The sequence below is a fragment of the Malaclemys terrapin genome, chromosome 24 (genome assembly GCF_027887155.1).
Source record: "Malaclemys terrapin pileata isolate rMalTer1 chromosome 24, rMalTer1.hap1, whole genome shotgun sequence".
Taxonomy (NCBI): domain Eukaryota; kingdom Metazoa; phylum Chordata; order Testudines; family Emydidae; genus Malaclemys; species Malaclemys terrapin.
In genome coordinates this window covers 7,895,066-7,905,620 of record NC_071528.1, presented here as the reverse complement: position 1 = coordinate 7,905,620, position 10,555 = coordinate 7,895,066, and the positions used below count along the sequence as shown (strand labels likewise).

Here is a 10,555-nt window from a genome sequence, read left to right as displayed (position 1 = left end):
GTTGGTTCATGTTTCAGGGATCAGGAGGGGTTGTTTGTTATTCTTTCTGGGGATCAGACTTACTCTGAACTCCTGGGCTCCACCAGACAACTGGATTTTGTTATAACCATCCAAATTCTTTTCACAGGGTCCCTTTATGCCAGGCAACTGGATTGAGAATGATGGGGAGAAAGGAGGCTCCTCTCACCCATGCAGGGGATGGGGCTGCACAGTGAAAAAGCCACGTGGTGATCTTTGACTCATTTAACAAAAGGAGTCACATCATATACAACCCCCCATAATTCCTGGTAAGTGATTAAGCCCTGAAACAGAGTGTTTCTGCCTTGTGATGCTGTCAGAAACCACAAGTGTCCTCAGCCAAAGTCTCCCTTTGATGCTTTGCGATCAAAAGTAAATTTGATCCAGAGGTTCCCCAAACATACTCAGGGTGAAACAGGTTCTTTTGCTTTGCTTTTTCAGTTGCCAACATTATCCACTGTGATGCTCTATGTACTGCCAGAGAGTTTATGACAGGTTCTACCACCGAAACCCGTGCAGGACTCCACCACTGCACTCCTGTAGTCCATAAGCAGAACAACAACGGTAGCCAAGCACTCCACACCACTCCCAGAGAACACCCTGAGTGAGGTATTGTTTCTGGGACAAGGGATCTTTGATGTGTTTTGAGAAGCAACTAGGACATTTTAGGACTCTTTAAAAAGAATAATAATAAATAATACCCACATGTTGCCCCTACTCCGGCCACCCCCTCCATGGCCACATGCAGGGAGCTAGGGCTGATTGAAAATTTCCGGTTGAAACTTTTCCTTTCAGAAGGAAATCCGCGGTTTTGAACAAACATTTTCTGCAGAAAGTGTCTGCTTTCCTCCCAAAATTTCAATCTCTCATTTGAAAACAGGAAGCCCAAAACCTGACAATTTTCCGCCAAACACTGACTTTTGCGGGCTGTGGGTCAAAAGTTTTGGGCCGTTTTCAGCTGAAAACATATTTTTCCAATGAAAAATCAAAATTTCCCCCTGAAAATTTCAATGAAAAAAAACATCTCCCCCCCAGCTCCACCAGGAATCCTTTATAGAGCTGTGTTCCCTGACTCACATAAGCACTTTACAGTTTCACAAAGGAGCAGGGGAGAAGTTTCCAAATGTTATAAAATACATTTCCCCAGTCACATGCATGTGCCTGGAAAAATTTCCAAGATTCAGCTCTGATTAATAAGAGTCCAATAAAGCACGCTACTTAAAGGATTATTATGATTAGTTATGACTTACAGATAGAGCTATAAAACACTGTTATAAACCACAGGCCATGCAGATGCTGTCATGTCAATTTAAGCCATGATGTTGAGTGTGATAAAGCACATTAAGAATCCTTTTATAATTTAACAAATGAGAATTGATTAGTAAGTAAAATAATTAATGAGTTCATATAGTTGTAGATGCCTGAAGGTCTCAGAACCAAATTTTCAAGAGGCAGTCGCTAGGTTGACAGAAGAATTCTTCCGTTGACCTACCGCTGTCTACACTGGGGGTTAGGTCAACTTAACAATGTCCCTGAGGGGTGTGGATTTTTCACACCCTTGAGTGATGTAGTCAGCTCGACCTGACATTTTAGTGTAGATTTGACCTGCATTCCTGCCCCTTGCTCAAGCATGCAGACATTCACCCATTTGGCAGGCACACGTGGGGATTGTGTGCCCCATGTTGTGCAGGCACCCATTTGAAAATCTGGCTCCAAAAGGGGCTGGGAGAATAGATGTAATTGTGAGCAAAGACCATCTTTTGGTTCTGTTTGTACAGCACAAAGCACAGCGGGGCCTCGATGAACGGCTGCGGTTCCTAGGCCCTACTGCACTACAAAAAAATAATAATGAATAATTGCATGCATAAACGAACACAAATAATAGGTAGGTGCTAACAGTTTTATAATGGATACTTGAATTCCACCTTCCAAGGTTCCCAGCAGCTGAATACAGTGGTGGAGTCTGACGCCATGGAAAGTTTTATGGCACCGCTAAGCACCCTCAGCGAGCTGGGGCTTCATCACGGCAAGAATAAACTGCTGAGCGGCAAGGTGAGCGGGCCCTCGCGGCGCAAGCGGGAGTTCATGCCCGACGAGAAGAAGGACACTATGTACTGGGAGAAGAGACGCAAGAACAACGAGGCGGCCAAACGCTCCCGGGAAAAGAGACGACTCAATGACTTTGCCATGGAGAGCCAGTTGTCGGCTCTCAGTGAGGAGAACGCCCTCCTCAGGGCCGAGCTGCTGGCCTTAAAGCTGCACTTCGGTCTCATCAGCCCGGACGTCTACACCCACCAGGCTGGTTCCATCCAGGACTTCCTGGGGATTTACCTCAGAGGGCACAAAGCAGCCGCCCCTTTCCTCGAGGTGGAGCCCTTGACCCGGGATGGCTGCTTCAGGACAAACGGCGTTGTGCCCCGCATGGTGGAGCCCACTGAGTTCGCTTACAAAGGCCTTACCCCACCCAGAAATCTCCAGAGCTCTGACCCAAAGCAGACCCTACTGGGCACCCAGTATGATCTGAACCCTCACCAGCCAAAGAGGCTCGAATCAGCCTTCAAATCCACCCTCTGCTCCCCTTACTTCAATTACCACTTTCTGGAGAAATACACTTGCCGGTTCCCTTCACTGGACAATGCCCGTTTCTTGGCCACTTCTCCCAGTATGGCTGAGGCAGGGAACCAAGGCACCAAAAGCCCATTAGATGAAGATGATGAGCAGCAAGTGCCTAAAATATCCCCTCTCCCCCGCGGCAGCCAGCTGTGCCCTGTGGAGGACCCTTCCAGGGGCCGGAGCTATTCTGCCCTGCCTCACAAACTCAGAATTAAGACTAAAGCCCTCAGCAGCTGGGAGGAGAGTGGCTCTGACTCCCGTTGAGATTGCAGAGGAGACACCCCCCCCCCCATTATGGGCTGGGAAGGAGGGAGCAAGTGGGGGATAATTATCTTATGCACTGAAGAGGAAAAGTAATTTGTTTTGCGTTGAACATGTGAGATATGGGTGTGAGCAGGGCCTGACGGGGGCTGGTATGTGTCTGGCATGGTAGTACTTTCCCAAAACTCCACACGCCGTGTTCCAGTGAGACCCACAGACTCACTCTTTGTACAACAGGGGGCTTATGGTTTCACGTTGTTGCTTTGCTCATGCCTGGAGCCGAAAGGCAGGGTCTGGGGTAGGTGTGGGAGGGGAGGACTGAGGATGGAGAAGGCCGAGATTACAGGCATGGTGAGCAGCGCATGATACTCCAGCAGCACTACACCCCAACTACAGTCGCTCGGTGTGGCAGCCATTTTCACTCCTCTTGCTTCGTGGTCACTTTCTTCCCCGCAGGATGGGGCTATTAAAGTTTTTATTCATGTTTCCTGTTTGAAACAGCAAATGGACAGAGACAGCTTCAACGACGCCCACCTCAACATGCCTGGAGCAGGCTCAGGACAAATGGGGGTGTTGGAGAGAGGTAGCGGATTATCTAAGACTCATGCTATTCAATCATGTTCCATCTGTAGTCCCATTGTCCTTGCATTCCTGTAACCAGTGGGACTGTTTCTGTGTGTGAGGATGGGAAGTGGGATCAGAAACCAGTTCGGTGAGAAGAAGAAAGGACCTCTAGAGCAATACTCACCTAGATTCGTATTGAACAGATTTAATGATCCTTTAAGCCATTTCGTAATGGCTCAGACTTTGTCTTACCTTGAATATCTTCCATGATTCCTGCTGGTGATTCCAGAGCTCCCCAGTATAGCCACAGTAGAACATGCTTCTGGTGTCATTTGCAGAGCAGTTACCCAGTTTCTGATCGTAGTTACTCTGGAAGTAAATGTGGAATCACATCAGTGGATTTACGCAGGGGTAAAACAAAAGCAGAATCTAGCCCACTGTATTTCCCATGAATCATCAGTTCTCTTCAGACTGAATATGTCCATTTCTCTTAATCAGCATGGCCTAGTAGAAAACATTTCATTTTTCTTTACATCATTTTTTGGGAGGAGGCAAAAATTCTTTTTTTTTTAATTTGTAACTGAGAATTCTATCAAAAATATTTGTGTTTTGTTCATAATTGAACTCGCTTTTGTAAATCAGAAATTTTTGATTTTTTTTTTAAATTGTGCAATAATTTAAAAAAAAAATCCCAACATGTGACTAAGTGGACCAAAAAATTTCTCATTTGAAACTATCTTATTTTGAAAATGATACCAAAGCCAAAATCCCCCCTGAGCCAAAGCACATCAGTTTTCATGGCCAGCGATACGGCCTGCACCACATCTGACCATGCTGGAGGTGATGTTCTAGCAGGAGAGCAAACCAACAACCTATCAGATGATCACAGAAAGCCTGAATATCACAGCCACTGCAGCACCAGGAAAGGGCTACATGAAAATGTTCATTACAAATGTCACCAAAAATGTTGATAAAATGAGACAACGAGGAGTCTGGTGGCACCTTAAAGACTAACTGATTTATTTGGGCAGAAGCTTTCATGGGTAAAAAACCCACTTCTTCAGATGTGTTAGTCTTTAAGGTGCCACTGGACTCCTCGTTGTTTTTGTGGGTACAGACTAACATGGCTCCCCTCTGATACTTGATTAAATGAGAAATATATAACAATTTTAGACCCCCCCCCCCCTTTTTTTGGCCAGCTTTAAATGAAAATTAAAAATCTGGATTGGGATCATCAAAGCTACCTCGGGGATTTGGCCCCCCATGTGGCAGCAATAATGGTGGCAACAGAAGATGGCTGCTGTGACACTGTTATGTAACAACTAGGGCTGGCTGAAAATTTTCTTTTGCGGTGGAAAATGGGGTTTTCAGCTACATGATTTTTTTTTAATGAAAAATGTCTGCTTCCTGTAGAAAATTTCAGTTTTCCATTGAAAAACCATATGCACAAAAACTGAACTATTTCAATTTGGAAATGATGCTGCAGTTCCTCATGAGAGTGATAGTTTGGTTTCCTCATGCCCCCATTCTTAGGGTTACCATATTTCAGCAAGCAAAAAAGAGGACGGGAGGAGCCCCGCCCTAGCCCCTCCCACTTCCCGCCCCCCCCAGAACTCCCAACCCTCCCCCCGTTCCTTGTCCCCTGACTGCCCCCTCCTGGGACCCCTGCCCCTAACTGCCCCCCAGGACTCCACTCCCTATCTAAGCCTCCCTGCCTCTTGTCCCCTGACTGCCCCAACCCTTATCCACACCCCCACCCCCAGACAGACCCCTGGGACTCCCACGCCCCATCCAACCACTCCCCACCCCCTGACAGCCCCCCCCAGAACTCCCAACCCATCTAAATCCCTCTGCTCCCTGTCCCCTGACTGCTCCGATCCCTCTCCCCACTCCTGCCCCCTGACAGCTCCCCCAGAACTCCCAGCCCCCCACCCCCCTGCTCCTTGTCCCCTGACTGCCCCCTCCTGGGACCCCTGCTCCTAACTGCCCTCCAGAACCCCACCCCCTACCTAAGACTCCCTGTTCCTTCTCCCCTAACTGCCCCCTCCTAAGACCCCCCCCAACTGCCCCCCAGGACCCTACCCCCTACCTCTACCCTGACTGCCCAAAACTTTCTCCACTCCCCCCAAAAAGCCCCCCCCTGAACTCCCGACCCCCCCCCGTTTCTTGACTGCCCCCTCCAGAACCTCCCTGCCCCTTCTCCTGCCCCCTGGCCCCCTTACCCTGCTGCTCAGAACAGGGTGTTGGGCTCTGTGCGAGCCGGACACGTGGCTGCGCTCCCCAGCACAACAAAACCCGGTCCCTGGCCCTGCACAGCGCTGCTGGAGCCGGGCTGCAGGGCAGAGCTGCCGGCTCAGAATGCAGGGCGGATCCGGCTCCTCTACAGCTGCTCCGGAGTCCAGCCTGTGACTTTCCTGCAGCCCTCCCAGCCGCTCGCTCTGCTCTGCGGGGGAGGGGGGAAATCCCAGACATTTTGAGTGATTTACAAATTCCCCCTGGACGCTATTTTTAGCACAAAAAGGAGGACATGTCCGGGTAAATCCGGACAAATGGTAACCCTACACATTCTTCTCTGTGAGCTGGGCTCCCCAGCCAGACTACATCTCCCATGATACACCCTGACCAGGGACTCCCATGAGGTACTGCTGCCCTTTTCCAAGAAGGGAGACCATGGTGCATCATGGGAAATGTAGCTCACCCAGGGAGCCCAGCCGGTGGAAGAGAATGGAAGCATAAGGCACCACCGCAACATTTCCCAATCAAAATATTTCATTTTTGGGCCAAAATGTTTTGGTTTCGGCTGAAATGTTTCTATATTAGAATTTCTGCTGAACATGCAAAATTTCCCATGGAAAACAAAAAAAGCACCGTTGAAATGACTGCCAGGAGGGTCCTGATCCTGACTGAACTCCGCCGCCCCCCTGAAGCATCTCCCCCCTTGCCTCATTCTGCTTAACCTGTCCCTTTTCATTTACAAACCAGAAACCCAAAGTAGAAACGCTGAGCAGTCACCAGTTTGCTGGACTTTCCAGGGCTTGCCTATATGGAGACGTAGCGTGCGACAGGCCAGGGTGTGAAAGCACAACGCACCAGCCTGCTGCACGCTAAAGGTACGTGTACACTTAGGACAGACACTGCACACCCAGCTAGCACAGGTATAAACAGCAGTGCTGACGGCGAGGCACAGAGTAGAGTAAAGTGCCCTACACAAATGAACCCTAGGGTCTGTACCCTTCACGGCTGACTACATACCCAAGCGGGGACTCCCAGGTCTACACTGCTACACTGCCTCCCCATTGCTAGAGCCCTTCCCTGCCGCAGTGAAAGGCTCCGGCAGCAGGGAAAGTCTCTGGCAGTGGGGAAAGGCTCCGGCAGTAGGAGGCAGCGGAGAAAGTCTCTGGCAGCTCCCCACTTCCGGAACGTTTCCCTGCTGACTCCTTGCAGCCTTTCGCTGCAACGCATAGCTACATGCATAGTGCCTGTACTATTCCTGCTATGATCAGTGTAGCCATAACTTGCCATGTGGACCCTGCTGCCACGCACCACACGTTCTGTCGCATGCTTTGACGTCCTGCTGTTTCAGACAGAGGAAGGTAGCCCAGCAAGTGTTGCTACCAGGATTCTGGGTCCTGTGCAAATGCGCGGGGGGTGGGTGGAGGGAACAGAAGTGCTTTCCTACTTCCTGAGCCCACTCAAGGGATTCAGCCCTTATCAGCGTGCTGGGCTTTGAAAATACAAAGTGCTGTGTAAGAGCTACTTGATTATATTTCCTTCCACCAGCCAAATGGGCACCTTAGTTAACAGGGGACCGTATAGATTAGTCAAGGCTAAACTTCCAGAGGGCTAGCGTTTGGCTTAGGGTTAGATACTCCCGCTCCTGCCAGAGAGTTTATGCAGCAGCTGCTCTGTTGGCCAACAGCAGGGACTGAATTGAGAATCTCCAGAGCTGAAACCCTGAGTTTCTACAGCTTAAACTAACGAGGCAGGCTCGCTAGGGGAGAGCCGGAATAGACCCACATTCTCTGTGGATCAGGCAGCCAGCGGGATACACTGGCCAGTGGGTTACACGTACATTAACCGACCGCAGAGAAAGGAAAGCCTTGTTTCTGAGCAATAGCTGGGGAAAGTGTTTCATGACAGACGTTTTGGATTTGCGCTATCAGGGTCCAAAGCCAGAGGCCTCCTGGCATCCCTTCTGTCTCAGGGACAGAGCTGCTCAAATTATTCACTGTGAATAAGTTATCGGATGAATGTAGCCCTTTTCTGTTCATGAACTAAGCCTGATTTCTAAACCTCATGGTCCCCCAGCATCAGGCAGCGGCTAATACCTGCAACTGAGCCCTTGGAATCGAACCCAGCCAAGATAACTCTAACATATTCTCTATCGTCATGTTTCAAGGGCATACCCAGGTCATCACCATCTCTGGGAGAATGCTCCCCACAATGGTATAGCACAATTAGGTGCTTATGGGTGTGGCTGGGTTTCTGCAAAGCACTTGGTTCTGGTCACTGTTGGAAGCAGGGTATCAAGTGGATGGTACCATCCATCTGTTCCTACAGTACGTAGCTTCGTGCTGTGTTCACTGAACCCCAAAGCAGATGCTCCCAGGAGCACAGGTTCACAAACACTGCAGAGGAAGAACTGCGTTGAGATGGAGAGGTAACTATAGGACACTAGATCCAGGGGCCAATCATAGCACTCCTGGAGGAATCTTCTTGGTGGAGACGGGCCTTAATTCAGAGTTTGATCTCCAGGTAGTGGCAGGGGAATTACATGGTACTATCAATAGACATGGCAATTGCACCTGGAGATGCTTGGTGCCATTGCACAATGATCTGTAAAGAAGCTAGCGGTGGAAAAGACTCGTTAGGTTTTCAAGTCCATCCCTACTAGCGAAGAATTGTCCACTCCAATGTCTTCTTGAGTGTAGTATACAGACTTTAAATGTTCCAGGTGTTGGGGTTCCCCTCTCTTCCCTTGGGAGACTATTCTGCCATCTAACACAGGGGTGGCCAACCTGTGGCTCCCAGGGCCGGCTCTGGCTTTTTTGCCGCCCCAGGCAAAAAAGCCTCCCGCCGCTCCCCCACCCCTCCGAGTGCAGCAGGGGAGGGCGCTGAGCCCGGCCGCAGGCCCGCTCTCCCCGACCGGCCGGAGCACCAGGGGGAGGGCGGCGAGCCCACCGTGGCTCAGCTGGCGGCCGGAGCGCCGGGAGGAGGACAGAGAGCCCGGCCGGGGCCCCACTCTCCCTGACCGGCCAGAGTGCCGGGAGGATGGCGGAGAGCCCGGCCGGGGCTCCGCTCTCCCTGGTGGCCAGAGCGCCGGGGGAAGGGTGGCGAGCCCGCCGCGGCTCCGCTCTCCCCAGCGGCCGGAGCTCCGCAGGGAAGGTGGCGAGCCCAGTCGCGGCCCTGCTCTCGGGCCGGAGCACCGCGCCGCACCGCCCCCCTCCAGGCGCCGCCCCAAGCACATGCTTGGTGGGCTGGTGCCTGGAGCCGGCCCTGGTGGCTCCGGAGCCGCATGTGGCTCTTCAGAGGTTAATAAGCGGCTCCTTGTCTAGGCACTGACTCCGGGGCTGGAGCTATAGATGCCAACTTTCCCATGTGTGGGGGGGTGCTCACTGCTCTGCCCCAAGCCCCGGCCCCCACTCCAACCCTTCCCCCAAGGCCCCTGCCCCTGAGTCTGCCATGCCCTCGCTCCTCCTCATAGCCTCCTGCACACCTGAAACAGCTGATTGTAGTGGGCGGGGGGAGTAGGCGCTGATTGGCGGGGTCTGCCGGCAGGCAAGAGGTGCTGGGGAGCGGATGGGGCGCTGCTAACGTATTACTGTGGCTCTCTGGTAATATACATTGGTAAATTCTGGCTCCTTCTCAGGCTCAGGTTGGCCACCCCTGATCTAACAGATGTTGCCATTAAGAAATGTTTCCTGATTTCCCACCCTAAATTTTCCTCGGCTTAATTTCATCTTGTTGTACCTGGCTAGACCCTATGGCCGAGCTCAAAGAATTCCTCTCCCTCTGTAGTAGGTACATGCTTCAAATACTGTACATAGATATCAGGGTCTTTCCTTGGCCATTCCTTAGATGAGTCACACGCGCTTCGTTATGTTCAATTTTCATCCTTCCCGAACACCCTTAAATCATTGTGGCTCTGCTATGAGTTCCTTCAAGCTCTATCTGTTCCATGCTCTGAGCACCTCAGTTAAGGAGCTACCTAATGTCCATCTCCAAACTTAAAGTCAGACACGAGCTCAAGCCACGAATTATGGTTCTAGTTCCAGATCCAGATTTGGACGTTCAGGGGATGTCTCGTCTGGAGTTCTGATTCTGACTGTTTTAAAGGCCGTTTGCAAAATGGGGCTTAAATTTCAACCCCCACACCCCCCCCAACATCTGGGAGGGTTTGCACCCAGGATTTGTTTTCTCGGCTTTGCCTCACATCCCTTCCCCGCCTTCCCCATTAATAGGGTGCCAGCAACACACAATGTGTTTTACCTTACTACTCAATTAACAGAGCCCTGCAGAATATGTTGTGACGGTAGCAAATACACACTGGGCGGCTGCAAAGTGTTGGCCAAAGATGCTTCTTGGCTGTATATTGCTGTAACATCTGTATCTAACTTTTGAGCATTACTCTACCTGCTTCCCTTCTATTTTTGTTCTTTATTTGTCACATTGATGTTTTCATTTAAGTCGCAGGCTTTTCAGGGCACGGACTGTATCTGGTTTATTTGTCTAGAACGCACCTCGAGCTCTGGGGGTGCTGCATACATAAATGATAAGACAATGTAGAAGGATGAAGAAAGCCACCTGACTACAGAAATAATAGTCCCCATCTCCTCCTTAAGCTCATTTGGGAAAGAATGCCCTTAATGTGAAGAGAACCACTGTATTTATGAAGATCTGCACTCCGTATTGTAAAACTGGGTCCAGACGTTGTGCCTAATAAAATCTTCATTCTTGCCAGAAAGGTGTTAAGTGTATTTGATTGTCTGTCGGGAGCTGAGCCAAACTTTTCAAATCAGGGGATGGCTGGATTAATAAATATACCTCTTGAGATGTGGTTTTGCAGTGGGTAACCAGAGAAATATAGGACTGAACGTGA

At 50.4% G+C, this 10,555-nt stretch overlaps 1 protein-coding gene across 1 annotated transcript; it reads left to right on the top strand.

Annotated features, from left to right (window-relative positions):
- Positions 1–1,989: 1,989 nt before the first annotated feature.
- On the top strand, positions 1,990–2,895 carry NFILZ (NFIL3 like basic leucine zipper). The gene has a single exon (XM_054013381.1). The coding sequence runs from the start codon at positions 1,990–1,992 to the stop codon at positions 2,893–2,895; it is 906 nt and encodes a 301-aa protein (XP_053869356.1).
- The last annotated feature ends 7,660 nt before the right edge of the window (positions 2,896–10,555 follow it).